The sequence below is a fragment of the Hyperolius riggenbachi genome, chromosome 4 (genome assembly GCF_040937935.1).
Source record: "Hyperolius riggenbachi isolate aHypRig1 chromosome 4, aHypRig1.pri, whole genome shotgun sequence".
Classification (NCBI taxonomy): domain Eukaryota; kingdom Metazoa; phylum Chordata; class Amphibia; order Anura; family Hyperoliidae; genus Hyperolius; species Hyperolius riggenbachi.
Genome location: NC_090649.1, coordinates 475,250,226 through 475,269,027, shown reverse-complemented (window position 1 = coordinate 475,269,027; position 18,802 = coordinate 475,250,226). Strand labels below are relative to the sequence as shown.

Below are 18,802 nucleotides of genomic sequence, written 5' to 3'. Positions count from 1 at the left end.
TTTAGCCAGTGTATAGGTGCCACAATACAGGTTTAGCCAGTGTATAGGTGCCACAATACAGGTTTAGCCAGTGTATAGGTGCCACAGTACAGGTTAGCCAGTGTATAGGTACCACAATACAGGTTAGCCAGTGTATAGGTGCCACAATACAGGTTAGCCAGTGTATAGGTGCCACAATACAGGTTTAGCCAGTGGATAGGTGCCACAATACAGGTTAGCCAGTGTATAGGTGCCGCAGTACAGGTTAGCCAGTGTATAGGTACCACAATACAGGTTAGCCAGTGTATAGGTGCCACAATACAGGTTTAGCCAGTGTATAGGTGCCACAATACAGGTTAGCCAGTGTATAGGTGCCACAATACAGGTTTAGCCAGTGTATAGGTGCCACAGTACAGGTTAGCCAGTGTATAGGTACCACAATACAGGTTAGCCAGTGTATAGGTGCCACAATACAGGTTTAGCCAGTGTATAGGTGCCACAATACAGGTTAGCCAGTGTATAGGTGCCGCAGTACAGGTTAGCCAGTGTATAGGTACCACAATACAGGTTAGCCAGTGTATAGGTACCACAATACAGGTTTAGCCAGTGTATAGGTGCCACAATACAGGTTAGCCAGTGTATAGGTGCCACAATACAGGTTAGCCAGTGTATAGGTACCACAATACAGGTTAGCCAGTATATAGGTACCACAATACAGGTTTAGCCAGTGTATAGGTGCCACAATACAGGTTTAGCCAGTGTATAGGTGCCACAGTACAGGTTAGCCAGTGTATAGGTACCACAATACAGGTTAGCCAGTACATAGGTGCCACAGTACAGGTTAGCCAGTGTATAGGTGCCACAATACAGGTTTAGCCAGTGTATAGGTACCACAATACAGGTTTAGCCAGTGTATAGGTGCCACAATACAGGTTAGCCAGTGTATAGGTGCCACAATACAGGTTTAGCCAGTGTATAGGTGCACCAGTACAGTTTAGCCAGTGTATATGTGCCACAATACAGGTTAGCCAGTGTAAAGGTGCCACAATACAGGTTAGCCAGTGTAAAGGTGCCACAATACAGGTTTAGCCAGTGTATAGGTACCACAATACAGGTTAGCCAGTGCATAGGTGCCGCAGTACAGGTTAGCCAGTGTATAGGTGCCACAATACAGGTTTAGCCAGTGTATAGGTGCCACAATACAGGTTAGCCAGTGTATAGGTGCCACAATACAGGTTAGCCAGTGTATAGGTACCACAATACAGGTTAGCCAGTATATAGGTACCACAATACAGGTTTAGCCAGTGTATAGGTGCCACAATACAGGTTTAGCCAATGTATAGGTGCCACAGTACAGGTTAGCCAGTGTATAGGTACCACAATACAGGTTAGCCAGTGTATAGGTGCCACAGTACAGGTTAGCCAGTGTATAGGTGCCACAATACAGATTAGCCAGTGTAAAGGTGCCACAATACAGGTTTAGCCAGTGTATAGGTGCCACAGTACAGGTTTAGCCAGTGTATAGGTGCCACAGTACAGGTTAGCCAGTGTATAGGTGCCACAATACAGGTTAGCCAGTGTGTAGTTACCCAGTGTGTAGGTGCCACAATACAGGTTTAGCCAGTGTATAGGTGCTACATTAGAGGTTTATCCAGTGTATAGGTACCACAATACAGGTTTAGCCAGTGTATAGGTGCCACAATACAGGTTAGCCAGTGTATAGGTGCCACAATACAGGTTAGCCAGTGTACTTAGAGATCTGGTTACGCCCCGATGTCACTTCTCCCACACATCTCATGTCCCCTCCCACCAATACCACACCCACTCCTACAACATCTCTCCCAACCAATGTGGGGACAGGCAGCTGTCACACAGCGAGAGGGGAGGAGCTTGGTAACAGAGCCTACACACTTGGGATTCACATGTGATTTCAGTGCCTTGTTGGGGCTCAGAAGATTCCAGTAAGGCTGGCCATACACAGGAGAATAAGTTCTCAATATGCCAGGTGATCAATCCCTTCTTTTCCACCTTGTTCACTCTTTTGCAATTATATTTTAGTAGGAATATATTGACTGAACCAATATACTTCTATTCGCAGTAAATCTATGTGTCGATCGATCCCTCACCACTCCTCTCGCCCGGTTACTCCACTGAGAATTGCCTAATCACCCTTATGCTAGGTGCACACCATACAATTTTCTGGTAGATATATCTACCAGATCGATTATTTCCAACTTGTTCGATCTGAATTTCAATTGCTTTTTCGATTTTCTGATTCTTTTAATAGTTCTCTTCTACCTCTTTTTAAATCGATTTTCATAGAACTGAATGGAAATTGATCGGAAAAAAAAAACTATCGAACACAAATTAAAAAAAACTATCGAAATATCGATTGAAATTCAGATCGGACATGTTGGAAATAATTGATCTGGCAGGTAAATCTGCCAGAAAATTGTATGGTGTGTACCTAGCATTACAATCAACAAACTGTCCTAAATTGATCCAAAGGGCACATCGGGGGGCAACAGATATTAGATATGTGTGTAGCCAGCTGTAGTAAGTACAGACATTACCGTGATGGGGAAGGTGGGGCTACATGGTATGCAGGCTTACCAGGTAAGCTGTAATGTACTAACAGGGTCATTATAATGTTTCCACTGTATTTTGATGGGTCGAGCATTAGGGCTAGCTCACATGGTCTTCAGCCGAGCTTCTGCTCAGCGTCTCATTCAAACGCCGCCATCTTTTTTTCTCAAGAATGCCAGCATTTAAAGAGAACCAGAGATGAAGATCCCTCTTGTATTTCACCTTATACATCAGTGGGAACATGACAGTAAACACCGAATCTGCTCTTTGTTTCATTGTTCTCTGTTTAATCTGACTGTTATCACCTCTGAGAAGAATCCCCGACTGAGCGCTCAGTCTAGCTTTGCTATGGAAAGATTATAGCTGAAACTATCTTCCCTTGTGTCTCTGCTATAATGACTCAGCTATAATTATTCCCTGCAAAGCCAGACTGAATTCTCAGTCTGGGATTCTTATCACAGCTGATAACAGACACTTTTAGCAGTGAGGATGAAACAGAGAGCATGGTAAGTGTTTTCTCTAATGTTCTTACTGATATATATGGTAATATACACAAGGGTGCTTCGTCTCTGGTTCCCTTTAACAGCTAAGTTTTTAATGACTTTTGAAGACTTTTAAAGTGCAACTGTCGGGCATAAAATCAACTCTTTATTTTTATCTGGAAAACAAGTAATAAGGATGCTAACCAGGCAACCAAAATTTAAAGTCACCATTACTTTTCTAGTTGATAAATGATCATTCCCCAGTTTATCGGACTATTATTTGGTACGCACAAAAGAAGTTGCAGGGATGCTGGGTTGTCTTTAATTTTGCTTCTATACTTCCCCCTAAGGGCCCGTTTCCACTATCGCGAATCCGCATGCGTTGCCCGCATGCGGATTCGCACAGCCAATACAAGTGGATGGGCCTGTTTCCACTTGTCAGTTTTGCTGTGCGTTTTTCTGTGCAGGATTTTTCTGCATGGCACAGCCCTCAGAATTCGCCTGCGTGTCGAATGCAGGCGAATCGCACGCAATGTATTTAATAGGGAAATCGGATGCGTTTTCCCCATGCGTTTTTTGCCGCGAATTCGCATGCGATTTCGCATAGGTACCCATGTTAATTCACACAGGCAGTGACATGGTTAAAATCGCATCACCCTAACCTATGCAAAAATCGCATGCGAAATCGCAGCAAAAAATGCATGCGGAATCGCACCCGCATGCGATTTGCCTGCGGTGATTTGCCAGCGATTCCGCAACGCTATAGTGGAAACGGGCCCTCAGACTTAACTAATGCAGCCTGATTGGCTGAAGCCTCTTTCCCTCCTGTTCTCCCCTCCCACACCTCTGTTCCTCTCTGGTTGGACAATAAATCTTAAGCTGAGACAATGAACTTTCTTTAGTGAAAGGCGGGCAATGCATACGCAATCAGGCAGAGGAGAGTAAGGGAGGAAATGACACCAGGATTGGCTTCAAAATAGCCACAGTCAAAATAGGAAATGCTAAGAAAGATTTTCTCTTTTTCTACTGTAGAAAAATCACTAAAATCTAAACGTGGACAGTGCAATACATAGGTTATGCAAGTAGAGCAAGTATTTATCTACTTACATGCGTTTTTTTTTTATCTGAGATAGTATGGCTGACAGCTCCCACTTTAATGGCTTTCAGTGCGTAGCATTTGAGTGTGTTGCGTTTTGCAAGAAGTCAAGGAAAGGGGTTGGGATGTTACAGGCTTTTGTTGGCTTTCAGTAGGTTTTGATGGCATTCAAATGCAACGCCAGCAACAGCAAAGACTTCTAGAAGCTGCATGTTGCTTTTGATCTACTGACAGGCTTATATGAAAGCCTGCAAAAAGCTCATTCTAAACACCCCCATTCTTCACTCACATTAGACATTGTTCGATCCCTGAGAACGTAATTTTTAAAATGCCGCATTTAAAGAGACTCTGAAGTCTCATAATATTCACTTTTTTATTTTAAAAATCTCTTTTACATCACTGCCCTAACTAAAACACTACATCCCTGCGGCTGCACACTAACTAAATCCCACCCCCCCCCCCAACACCCCGGGGCACACTGCGGGGAGCGCTTCCATGAGGGGCAGAGCTTTTGGCTGTAGCTCTGCCTCTCAGCGCGTATCTCCGCCTCTCCCCGCCCCTCAGTCTTCCTTCACTGAGAGGGGCGGGGGGAGAGGCGGAGATACGCGCGGATTGACGCGCTTGGAGGCAGAGCTGCAGCTGAAATCTCTGCCTCCCCGAGCAGCAAAATGCACGCCCAAGAAAGTCGTGGATTGTGCCGGGGAGAGTTGGGGGGATTTACTTAGTGTTCAGCCGCGGAGATGCAGCGTTTTAGTTAGGGCAGTGATGTAAAACAGATTTTTTTAAATAAAAAGGTGAATTTTATGAGACTTCAGAGTCTTTAACGCCTGCAAACCTTCCGTGTGAACCAGCCCTTAGACTCTATAACTTCGTACGAAGTAAACTCACCATCCTTATGATATCCGGGTAGGCAGATTCCACGATCACCCCTCGGTGTGTGGAGACATATTCCACCAGCTCGTTCAGCGTGGCCCTTTTAATTTCCTTGCTTTTCAGGTCAGATATTGAGTCCATAAAATCAAAGAGCACGCAGCACTGCTGCAGCTTCTGGCAGAAGAGGTCCTGCTGGTCATTGGAAGGGGCATCTGGAAGAGAAGACACACAGACACACATCAGCAAACTTGGGTGTCTACCTGTCAGCAGCGTGCCTGCCCGGTCACACCTATATACACCTATAAAACAAGCCACCCTCCTCTCCCTGAAGCCAGACAGGGGGAGCCCATTGGCTGTCTGCAGAGACTTTATGATGGAGATCACACACAGAACATAATTGAGGACTATTTAATAAAGACCTGTTGGGCAACCCTGGAACACCTAAAATGATTAGAGCCTGGAGCATGCTGGGAAAGCCACAGCAATTACAGGAACTGTAACCTTGCCTTCATTCACGCTGAGCCAGGATGGCAATAGAAGACTTAGCGAGTTTAGGTTTTTAATCACCATCTAGGTTCCTTAAGGACAGATCCCAGCAGTATTTAATTTTAAGGTCAATAACAGGTTTTTGTTTATTCATCTCTTAGAAAAATAATGCACAAAAAGTTTGGTAACAAAAAAAAATGCTTTGTTTGTCATGGCTGCGGAATGGGAAGAAATTCCTGTGCTAGGGGGGTTTGCACACATAAATTAATTCACACACGGCTTGCATATTTGGGAATTCAGAAGCACCACAAATTGACAAGATCAATATCTTCGTAATTTACCTGCATTTCTTTTTAAATCAAATCTTTACGTGGCTTTCATGCAGGGCTGTGGAGTCGGAGTTGGAGTCGAGGAGCCGGAGCAATTTTGGGTACCCTGAGTCTGAGTTGGTGATTTCATAAACTGAGGAGTCAGAGTCAGGAGTCGGATGATTTTGTACAAAATCCACCGCCCTGGTAAGTATTAGACTAAGGAGTAGGAGTCGAGGAGTAGGAGTCTGAGCCATTTTGGGTACCTGGAGTCAGAGTTGGAGTCGGTGGTTACATAAACTGAGGAGTCGGAAGATTTTTGTACCGACTCCACAGCCCTGCTTTCATGCATACAAATAGAATCACAAACCTCACCCCCCCCCCCCCAAATAAAAACAACAACATGTAAACAGCCTCAAAACGCAGGATTGGAAACATGCTAAGTGTGAAAGCGGCCTTAGACCTCTTCCCTACTTGCGCTCTATGTTCAACGCAGGTGGGCGTCAACACACAGCACTATGCAATTCTCCGCAAAGTGGTTACGATACACGAGGACAGAGGCACTGAGCTTTGCACCAGACCTGTATGAGTACATGCTCCATTTTTTTTCTATTGCCTGATGAAGCAGGAGATGCCTGCAAAACGTGTTGCACTTGCACTTTTGGGAGTATACAAATAAACCCTTGTTGTTTTCAACATATACAACAGTCTCTTTGTGCGTCTGCTTGGAGGAGGCAAGTCCACCTCTGCCTCCTCATTTTAACATTTTTAGTACATTTTATTCTTTTGGCGCCTTTGCCTACATATACCGTACATGGTTACGATACCATTCATTTATAATGAATGGAACCGCATTGCATTGCCCTGAATTTTGCTGCAACCGCGTGTCGCGATTCCATGCTAAATCATCACAACAAATCTATAGAAACATAGGATACGGCGGTCTATGCACTTCTGATAACCCCGCAGATCGCATAACTGCACTGATAAATTCATTCAGCAACGCACAAGTGGGGAAGGGGCCTTAGTGAAGTCAGAAAATAGTAGTATAAATATACAGTGTATAATGTGGTAATATTTATTTTATTTACAAAGTAAATCTAATCAATGACAAAAAAAATTACAATGGCAAAGTGTCGATAAAGCTGGCTTTTTCTGAATATTTCGTGGATAGAATGCAGGTGAGCTCTGCCAGGGCAGCTTTCCATAAAGCAAACACAGGCTTAACCCTTTCAGTACCTTCTGCAAAAGAGAAACCAAGTGTGGCTGGGTTCACATGACATAGCGTGATAAAGTAGCATTTTAGGATGGTGCGTTTGTGATTTTCTATTGCGTTTTTGGTGCGTTTTGCTTTTTTTTATGCAGATGCGTTTTAATGCGTTTGTAGTTCGCCAATGTAAACCGCATATGGGTTTTGTATGCTTTTTTTCAACTCATGCAAATCATTAGGAAGACAACAGGAAGCAGAAACACACCAAAGATTTTTAATTAACCACTTCATGACATGCTGACTTAAAGACACTCCGTAACAAAAATTGCATCCTGTTTTTTATCATCCTACAAGTTCCAAAAGCTATTCTAATGTGTTCTGGCTTACTGCAGCACGTTCTATCACCATCTCTGTAATAAATCAACTTATCTCTCTCTTGTCAGACTTGTCAGCCTGTGTCTGGAAGGCTGCCAAGTTCTTCAGTGTTGTGGTTCTGTGATGCATCTCCCCCCTCCAGGCCCCTCTCTGCACACTGCCTGTGTATTATTTAGATTAGGGCAGCTTCTCTCTTCTCTCTTATCTTTTACAAGCTGGATAAATCCTCCTCTGAGCTGGCTGGGCTTTCACATACTGATGAATTACATATGGGCAGAGCTGTCTGCACTCTGCAGTAAGAAACAGCCTGACACTTCAGTGGAAGATAGCTGCAGGGGGAAAGAAACACACAAATGATCTCTTGAGATTCAAAAGGAAGGGTGTATACAGCCTGCTTGTGTATGAATGTATTTTCTATGTGTGGACATACTGTACATCAACCTACTTCCAGTTTTGGTGGCCATTTTGTTTGTTTATAAACAAACTTTTTAAAACTGTTTTTAACCACTTTTAATGCGGCGAGGAGCGGCGAAATTGTGACAGAGGGTAATAGGAGATGTCCCCTAACGCACTGGTATGTTTACGTTTGTGCGATTTTAACAATACAGATTCTCTTTAATGGCTCCAGGACGTTTTTATAAGTCAGACAGTGCTGCTGCCGTTGTGCACGTGCGTGCGCTCCCACAGGTGCACGTGCGCGCTCCCGCGTGTGCATTCCCGTGCACGTGAAAATAGTGGGGGAAAAAAAAAACAAAAAACAAAAAAAAAATACCCCTTTATTTCAAAATGATATATTGTCACCATACTTTGTACTAGGGACATAATTAAAACCTTGTGATAACCAGAACAAATAGGCAGATAAAATGTGTGGGTTTTATGCACAGTAGCAGTGTTTATATTAAAACCATAGGGAGATGAAATTGGAAAAAGTGTATTTTTTCTTTTTTCCTTGTATTTCCCTTTAAAATGCATAGAAAATAAAGTAATTACTGAAAACAAATATCAACCCCAAAAAGCCTAATTGGTGGTGAAAAAAAACAAGATATAGATCATTTCATTGTTAGTAGGTATTAAGCTATTGGCAAATGAAAGGAATGAGCACTGAAAGGTGAAAATCGCTCTTGTCCGTTAGGGTAAAAACCGCCTTGGGGTGAAGTGGTTAAAAAAACGCATGAAAAACGCAATGCATATGCGTTACCATAGACTTTCATTATGTGCGTTTTGGCAGCCAGCCTGCATATTATGCAATACTTCCAGCATTTGTGAAACGCATACTGTACAAACGCAGTGAATGAAACGCAGCTTCTTCTGCGTCCCATAGACTAACATTGCTGCATAAAACACAGCGTTTCCCGCTACGCTAGCGTTTTTGCTATGTGCGCACCCGGCCTAAAACTTCAGGGTTATTTTTAGAATTTCCATAAATTGGAATGAAGATGATTTTTTCCCCCTAAAGGTTATCATGCTGTGGCTAATCTTTTAGAGCAGTTTGGAGTTTAGTTCCACTCTAAGGAATAATCCAAAAACATTTTTCTCAGTGCTGCTAGAAGTTCCCTGCCTAGGCACTGGAGAGCTTCCAGATAGAAGTGCGCATGGCAATGAGGATGAGAGAAAACTGCGCCTAAGGACCACAAGGAATGGTCTATAGAGATAAGCATCATATCACAAAAATATATAACCTTACAGCTCAAATACAGCAAAAACTATTAATTTGACAAAATCGGAAGAGTGTGGCCATACATCATTAAAGAGGAACTCCAGTGAACATAATTTAAAAAAAAAGTGCTTAACCACTTAAGGACCAGCCGAATTCTGGCTGATCCCATTGGGGGATGTCCTGCTGGGGGGGTCTGATCGCCGCCGGCTATATTTGTGTTGCGGGGGGGCTCCTCAAAGCCCCCCTCTGCAGCGTTTTCCACCCTCCCTGGCTTTCTCTCTCCCCTCCTTTTACCTGGGCTGCGCAGGACGGAAATCCGTCCTGCGCCGGAACTGACGGGCTTCAGCCTATCATATGCCGGCGATCCCCGATCTCCTTTACGGTGCTGCAGCGCCGTATGACAAACTGCGGGGATTTCTTCCCCGCGTGTTTACATTTCGCCTGAGAGCCGCGATCGGCGGCTCGCAGAGACTGTTCACGGAGACTCCCTCAGTGAACTGGCACGGAAAGGCCGCTCGAACGAGCTGCCGTTTCCATGCTATACCACTAACGACCTGCCGACGCCTATCGGCGGCAGTCGTAAAGTGGTTTTAATGTTTACAATAATTCTGTATAAATGATTTAGTCAGTGTTTGCCCATTGTAAAATCTTTCCTCTCCCTGATTTACATTCTGACCTTTATCACATGGTGACATTTTTACTGATGGAAGGTGATGTCAGTGACAGGAGATGCTGCTTGCTTTTTTGGCAGTTGGAAACAGCTGCACACAGTAAAACAGCTGTAATTTCCCACAATGCAATGAGGTTCACAAACAGGAAACTACCAAGACCATGGTCCCCACAGTTTCTTGTGGGAGGGGTTTCACCACAATATCAGCCATACAGCGCCCCCTGATGATCCATTTGAGAAAAGGAAAAAAGATTTCTCATGTAAAAGGGGGTATTGGCTACTGATTGGGATGAAGTTCAATTCTTGGTCACGGTTTTTCCTTGTTTTTGTTGATTGGTCAGATAAAATTGGATCAAATTTTCTACTTTTTCAAGTAATTGATTTTCTTAACATTTAAAGTGTTCCGAGCTGAAGTTCAGGTGCAAATTGAGATACATACCTAAAGAGCAAGAAGCCTCAGGATCCTATTGAGGCTTTCCTCTGTTCTGTTGACCCCCGTCGCTGAGCGCGCCCCCCCCCCCCCCCAGATTAGCAACAAGGCATTGTCGCTTCTCATATCAGGGCTGAGCAGCTCCTCCTCTTTCAGTGTGGCCCGTACATGCTCAGTAAGCCGGAGCTGCGGTCTCTGTGCTACTGCACATGCGCAGCCATGCTCATGTGCCTACTGCGCGGCCGCGCTGCAAGACGGGAAGGAGCACAGCCCCGGTCTGGGGCCTAGGGCCGGGGACATCGGACCACCAAGGGAAGCCTCAATAGGATCCTGAGGCTTCTCTTATTTTAATGCCAAGCTTTGGCTCGGGATCGCTTTAAAGAGTAACTGTCGGGCATAAAAGCAAAAATCAATTCTTTATTTTTATCGGATAAACAAGTAATAAGGATGCTAACCAGGCAATCCAAAAGATAAAAACACTTTCTTTTCTTGTTAAAATTATCATTCCCCAGTTTACCTGACTCTTATTTGGTACACACAAAATTTGGTACACAAAAAGGAAGTTGCAGGGCATGCTGGGTTGTCATTTTTTGCTTCTCTACTTTTCCCTTAACTAATGCAGCCCGATTGGCTGAAGCCTCTTTCCCTTCTGTTTTCCCCTCCCACACCTCTGTTCCTCTCTGATTGGCCTATATTGCTCATGCTGAGACAATGCACTTTCCATAGTGAAAGGCAGACAAATCAGGCAGAGGAGAGTAAGGGAGGAAATGACATCAGGATTGGCTTCAAATTAGCCACAGCTGAAATGGGAAATGCTAAGAAAGATTTTCTCTTTTACTGTAGAAAAATCACTAAACCGTGGACAGTGCAATACATATGTTAAGTAGAGCAAGTATTTATCTACTTATACATGATGTGTTTTCTTTCAATCTGATTTATTCAATCTGATTTTTTCCAATACCTCTGATCAGATTTTTTTTTTTTTTTTTTTTTTTTAAGAAAGACGACAATTCAATGGTTTTCCTCTTCTTAAACAATTGGTTTTAATCAGAAAAATAGTAAATTGATTTTATTGCAATGTGTACGGCCACAAAAAGGGCAAAAGAGGAGGCAAAGACTGTTGTCCCTTTTTGTTACGTCTCCTGCAGATTTTAATTTCCCCCGTTTTCCTGCCGCTATAACATCTCTACTTCCTGCTGCCGATCTTCAGCATGTCATCCCAAAAAAAAGAAAGAAGGGAAATTCTATTTATACAGAATAAAATCTCTCGGCTGGATACAACCGGAGACAGAGCGTTCATTAAACAGAAGAACTGGAGCAGCTTATCTTAAATGAAAATGTGTGAATCAGAGGCCATGTTTAGCAACACTGACAGTTAATTCTACAAGTTCTGACGCCGACTTGCTCTGTCTAAACTGCATGGCATCACTTCTGTGCCCGTCAGATAAACTGCGCAGCTACTGGTTTTAGGGCTCGTACACATGCCCAACTGATGCCGCCCATCAGGGACCAGGAGCCGAGCCCCGATGGGCGACATTGCTGGGCCGGGCTGCACACACGCGTGTCAGCTGTGCATTGTGCGCATGGATACATTACATTAGCTCCCTTGTGCGATTGGTATGATGGGCTATCTGTCCCAGGAGAGGAAGTTAGGATGTGTGCTCCTAATCCCTTGATAGGTTTGATGCAATGAATGTGTGCATGTTTGCACTATGCATGTTACAGGGCCAGAGTTATGACACCTACGTTTACCTGGGTACTTCTGCGCAGTATAGGTGACTAAGCATAAGAATGCATTCTTCTGTGAACTAAGACCCCGACTTTTAACTTAGCTGCAGGGATAACAGTGGTGCCTGGATGAGTAAATCTGTGAATGCATTTGTTTGAACACTTGCATGAGAGTGCACGAAGGGTTACTGATTTTAGCTGTGTAGCAGACGTCACGCTTTGTTGCTGTGCGGTGTGGGGGGGGGGGGGGGACAACAAGCGGTGCATGCGCTCCCTGACACAGTGGGCAGGGGAGCAGTGGGAACAATTGAATCGCCGGTTGGGGGATCAGCGTCGCTGGGGTTGGGTAGATCCGTCTGACGGATCCTTCATGGGTTGGGCAATGGGGGTCATGCAGATGCCTGATTGTCGGCTGAGGTGGTCGTCATCAGCCACCTAAGCCAACTTAAATCAGGCGTGTGTAAGAGGCTTTATATCAATACTGCAATGTGATTTGCAGCTTTGGGGCACAGATTTATGACAGTCTGGCTTATTGACAAAGTTTGATAAAGGAATATCCAGATAACTCGTGGTGACTCAGAACAACCAGAAATGAATAAAGGGCTAAAAGTGGCTCCTCCGCAGCCATTCTAAGCCTCCTGGATCCTCGGGTAGAAGCTCCGTTATTTCCGATAGTCGGGGCGTACTGCACATGCGCAGACCGGCATTGCGAGTGTGTGTGTGCCCCGTCACCGCGGCTGGGAGAGTTCTGCGCCTGGGCAGTGCTACTGCGCCAACAGGCCGAAGATAACAGCTGCTACCGGAGGATCCAGGAAGCTTTGGACAGCAGCGAACAAGCGATCTGTGGAGAGTGCTGGAGGAAGACCCAGATATGTATAAAACTTTTAGGTCTTGGTCTTTAGGTCATCTCAGATACACTTTAAAGAAAACCTGAAAATAAGAAAAAGTCCCCTGGCGGGTACTCACATCGTGAGGGGGAAGCCTCTGGTTCGTAACGAGGCTTCCCCTGTTCTTCTCTGTCCCTCCGTTGTCCAGCCGCAGCCCCCCCCCCCCCCGAAGTGTGGCAATGTAAATTACCGTGCCGGGATCCAGCGCAGGCGTACTAGCGGATCTCCCTTCGGGATAAGGCGGAAATAGCCAAACCCAATTGATCCGCTCTACTGCGCAAGCGCTAGTCCTTTCGCGCCTGCGCCGTAGAGAGAATACGATCTGGTTCGGCTATTTACGCCTTACACGAAAGAAGAGCCGCTACTGCGCCTGCGCTGGACCCCGGCAAGGTAAATAAATCAGCGCTTGTCAGGCTTGTCGGGAGAGGATTCCAGGACGCTTCGGGGGAGTCAGCGCTGGATTGTCTGCAGCTACAGGGGAGGGGTAAGCCTCATTGGGACCATGAGGCTTCCCCCTCCCAAGGTGAGTACCCCCCCCCCCCCCCACCCCACCCCCAAAGGATGTTTCTTTTAGTACAGGTTTTCTTTAAGTCTGACTGTGAACACTAAAAACAACAGGATAGGCAGGCTAAATAGATTATTTCTCTCTGATTTATATTCAGTTAATATGGGGTTTCATCCCACTTTATGCTTTGAAGATACAAAGATGTAATGTTGGCAGCAGTGGGTGATTTTAGAATAAAATAAATAAACCTGGAAGCCTAACAGCAGATTGTAAACACCGTTCAGTAAGGTCTTGACTACAACATACTTGAGTGTTTTCACACGTGTGAATAAAAACTAGGCAGGTCTTCATTAAAATGTTCCTTTATGAAGAGCATAATCTCGCTGAACTTTGTACGTCAAACAGGAGGTTCTGCTGCCAAACTTCAGCTTCGTCAGGAAGCACCTGCAGAGGCCTAGAATCTGCTTCCCCTCCGACAATCAATAAGGCCAGGATCACACATAACTCGTGCCGAGGACGGTAACAGCGCATACATCGTCACCCTACACAGAAAGAGACAACCGGACAGACATCAGTCTTCTGTCCGACGTCCGTGAAAGTTGGGACTTTGCCATTCGTTTTTCTGAACGTAGCCAATGGATACATTTCAAAGGGACATGTGTAAATGGATCCCATTTATGACATTGGAGCCATTTAAATGTCCATCTGCCCGCTGGACTCCTGCTTGGAAGATATGAGTGGCAGGGGAAGGATACCAGCTCTGCTGTAACTGTCAGACCTCCGCCTGTTGGCAGTGAAGGAAGAGGGCGATTAATGTCAGGGACATTTCCGCTCCCAGGAGTGACAGCAGGAGGGTGACACAGCAGCGCTCCTCCAGAGGCTAAGAAAAGACCCACCATGACATAAGAGCTATAAGGGTTTTGACAATCACTGAGGGATTTATAGATTCCTAGGAGCAGTTCACACTTGTCACACTGCAACGCTGGCAGCAGGTGGGAAAAGCCTTAAAGAGAACCTGAACTGAAAATAAAAAGTAAAAATAACCATACACAGGTCATACTTACCTCCTGTATAGTCTATTCCTCAATCTCCTTCTCCTCTCCTGCATCCCATTTGTTCACTGTGATCAATGGAATTCTCTGTCCTCCATTTTAAAAACGGCCATCACCCCATAACAACTACGTGGTCAGCACACTGTTAAACTGTAATATCACACCACTTGAGCCATGGGGAAACATGGACATTACCTTGCACATTCAGTTGTAACTGACAGCTGCTGATATATAACTGACAGCAACTGGTATATTTCAGTTCTGACAAAATATTGTCAGAACTGGAAGGGATCACTGTAAGAAGAAAATGGTGAGCTTCTGAGAGGAATGGATGGTGAGGTTAGTATGTAATATTCATTTGCAGCTACGTCATGTGTTTATTTTATTTTTTAAATAATTTTACTCACTTCAGGTTCCCTTTAAAGTGTATAAGAGTCTCTTTAAGGTGGACACACCCACCATACAATAAAATTATCCAATGTTATGGCAATTCAGTAAAACCGGTTGTCCGCCAAAAAAATCGAAGGCTTTTTTTCCATTTGTTTGAGAAATCTGATTGAATTTCCTATTTCTATTCAAAAAAGAAGATTGGAAGTGATGGATTTTTCTGATCAATTTATATGAAAATTGAATGGTGTAGCAGTTTTCTCCCCAGGCTCTTTTAGCCGGGTGCTTCACCCGGCTAGTTTTGGTGAGCACCCGGCTGTTATCACCTCCTCCTCTGCTGTGGGCAGAGTTGCACACAGAAAAACCGGCCCTGCATCCTCTCATCTCGCCCCACCCGGCTACTTTTTCATGCCACCCGGCTGGAAAAAAGTTCTGGGGAGAACACTGTGTAAGATAGATTGTCAATTACTTGATGTACAGACCCAAGACATTTCTTCTATGTTTTCAATCATTTTTTTCATAATTGAGGAAAAATTGAACATGTGTGTGTGGATACATTGGTCAAATTTTTTAAATGTGACACTGAGTACACACGATACAATTTTCTGTTAGATTTACCTGCCAGATCGTTTTTTTTCCAACATGTCTGATCTTATTCTTGATCGATTTTCAATCGACTTCAGTTCGCTCCTATGGAAATCGATCGGAAAGTCGATCGAAATTAACCACTTGAGGACCCACCCTTTACCCCCCCCCTTAAGGACCAGCGCTGTTTGTTGGGATCTGTGCTGGGTGGGCTCTGCAGCCCCCAGCACAGATCAGGGTGCACACAGAGCGATCAGATCGCCCCCCTTTTTTTCCCCCTATGGGGATGATGTGCAGGGGGGGGTCTGATCGCTCCTGCTGGTGGCATGTTGGGGGGGGCACCTCAAAGCCCCCCTCCGCGGCGACATTCACCCCCCTCCCTCTCCTACCTGTCCCCCGGTGATCGGGGCTGCACAGGACGCTATCCGTCCTGTGCAGCCAGTGACAGGCTGTCCCCTGTCACATGGCGGCGATCCCCGGCCGCTGATTGGCCGGGGATCGCCGATCTGCCTTACGGCGCTGCTGCGCAGCAGCGCCGTACAATGTAAACAAAGCGGATTATTTCCGCTTGTGTTTACATTTAGCCTGCGAGCCGCCATCGGCGGCCCGCAGGCTATTCACGGAGCCCCCCGCCGTGAATTGACAGGAAGCAGCCGCTCGCGCGAGCGGCTGCTTCCTGATTAATTAGCCTGCAGCCGGCGACACAGATCTGCGTCGCTGGTCCTGCAGCTGCCACTTTGCCGATGCACGGTATAAGCGTGCGGTCGGCAAGTGGTTAAGATCAGACAGGTTGGGGGGAAAAAACAAAAATCTGGCAGGTTAATCGAACAGAAAATTGTATCGTGTGTACCCGGCATAACAATCTGCCAGAAAAATGTATTGCAATTCTTGAAAAGACACTTCAAAAAAAAAAATTGTATGGTGTGTGGCCTTCTTTAGATCGAGTCCTGGGCAAACAAAGCCAAGAACCAGTGGCACACGGAATAGTAAAGAATTATCGCTGTAAGGGCCCGTTTCCACTTGTGCGGTGGGAATCGCCGCGGGAAAAATTTCATGCGGATGCGAATTTCGCATGCGAATTTTCATGCGAATTCGCATACGATTTCGGAATGGATGACTATGTAAGCGAATTTAACCATGGCAGTGCCTGTGTACTTTTCCATTGTTTTATGCGAAATCGTATGCGAATTCGCATGAAAATTTGCATACCAAAACGCATGCAAATTTCCTATTAAAGGCCTCTTGCACACTGCAAGTGATTCAGATTCAGATTCCGCTTTTTAATCAGTTTTTACATCCGATTCCGATTAGCAGTTTACTCCCTGCACACTGCAAAGCGGAATCTGAATCGGATGTAAAAACTGTTTAAAAAGCGGAATCTGAATCGGAATCACTTGCAGTGTGCAAGAGGCCAAATACATTGTATGCGAATCGCATAGCGGTATACAGTATGCGAATTCCGATGGTTCTGCCGTGCAGATTTTTTCTGCACAGAAAAACGCTCAGAAATCCTGACAAGTGGAAACCGTACCATCCACGTGTATTGTCTATGGGAACCTGCATGCAGGAAACACATGCAGATTTGCTCTAGTGGAAACGGGCCCTAAGGGCCTGTTCATACTTGCTGCGTTTGTAGAACGCGTATAAATTCAAAGAAACGCAAGTTGAAAAACGCATGCGTTTTTCTTGCGTTTGAATGCGTTTTCTATTGCGTTTTGCACAAACACGTGACCCAGGGGAAAAAAAGAATTATGGGAACCGCAGAGGAAAACGGACGCTAAAAACGCAATAGTACGCGTTTTTGATACGCGTCCATAGACTTTCATTGCGTCCGTTTCTATGCGTATCGCACAGAACTGCGTGCAGCAATGCGGATGAGAAACGTATGCGTCTCATACGCATACATGTGAACTAGCCCATTCAAAAGCATTAGGAGCCGTTTCTATGCGTTTTTGGTACCCGGACATGTTCCCTGAAAACGGCTAGGAACGCATATAGTCTGAACAGGCCCTAAAGGTTAAGGCAAAAAGTACACAACTGCATTCTTTTTTTAATGAAACTACATCGCTATAGCCATAAAAACGTATCTGTGTGCAAATCATTAACCTCCAGGCTTTATTTAAACAAAAGCGCAGATAAAAATGCAGAAGTGGGAGACTCTAATCTCCCAGGCTTTCTGGCAAATAATGACTGCAATTCATCTATCTGCTGACAGCCACTGATATACCCCATATACTTGCTTCAGCCAATCCATACTACCTTGTACAAGTTCATGCTGCTCACACACCGCTGATGGCTGAATGTAGCAAAGGGGAACACTGGGGGGTGTTGCCTAATAAGGGTCATAACAGCATTCCGGTAGTTTTTGCCCTGGGGTGCCTTGAAAGAATTTCAAAGCCATCAAGGTGCCCTCCCCCAAAAAAGTTTAAGAACCACTGGATTAATCAGTGAGGCTTAACTCTTTCTGTGCTCCCTGCAAAGTAAACCCAAGTTAAAACTTGAGGCTTTTTTGTTTGTTTGTTTTTTTAGGATATCCATAAATTGTAATAAATACATTTTTCCATAGAGATTATCATGCTGTGGCTAATCTTATAGAGCAAAGAGGAAGCTCTGAGTTTTGTTCCACTGTACAAAAAAAAAAAAAAAAAAAAAAACGTTCCAAATAAGCAATAAGCAGCCATGGCTTTACTAAAACTTACTAGGGAGAGAAATGTGGCCAACTCCAAATACCACTCACTAGATCACTGTAAGCTTCAATGGGAGGGTGGGGCTACATACAATATATAGATATAGGAAGGGTTTCTGATCCTGAAGCCAGGAAAATGACTGTTAAAAGTGGGTATCCTGAATAATGTACTGCATTCTACTCTATGTCACTACAGTGCCTCTTTAAAGTAAACCTATACCAATGGCAGGAAAAAGAGTATCACTTACCTGGGTCTTCTATCAGACCCCTGCAGCCGCCCTGTGCCCACGCCGGTCCTCAGCGATCCTCCAGTCCCCCGCCGCGGCTTAGTTTTGTTTCTGATGACTGTTCTGTTGGTGGGCCACTGCGCCTGCACGGCCACACATGTTCTCGTTTGCACTCCCATAGGCGAGCGAGTCCTGCGCAGGCGCAGTAAGATAAAACCTTGCTCTGTGCAGGACGCTCTCGCCAAAGGGAGCGGGAACTAGGACACACGTGGCCGTGCAGGCGCAGTGGCCCACTAAACTAAGCCGCGGCGGGGGACCGGAGGATCGTTGAGGACCGCCGTGCGCACAGGACGGCTGCAGGGGACTGGTAGAAGCCCCAGGTGAGTGAAACTTTTTCTTGTAGAACGAAAACGGCGCATGCGTCCAAAGACTGTGGAGACCACGTGATCGGAAAACTCCGCATCACGTGGTCCCGCCAGCCAATCGCCGCACAAAGAGGCCGCTCCAGGAAGTAAACACTGCACGTCACACAGTGCAGTGAATAATAATTAGCCATGTGGCTAGGGACAATAGCGGACTCTCCCCTCCTCCTC

The 18,802-nt window shown here is 45.2% G+C and overlaps 1 protein-coding gene across 1 annotated transcript in view; it reads right to left on the bottom strand.

The window, feature by feature from the left end:
- PPP2R5A (protein phosphatase 2 regulatory subunit B'alpha) overlaps positions 1-18,802 on the bottom strand; it is a 174,059-nt gene that overhangs the window by 78,310 nt on the left and 76,947 nt on the right. The window contains exon 2 of the mRNA XM_068232937.1: positions 5,032-5,228. Coding sequence (XP_068089038.1) covers positions 5,032-5,228 — 197 coding nt within the window. The remainder of the gene's footprint in view (positions 1-5,031; positions 5,229-18,802) is intronic.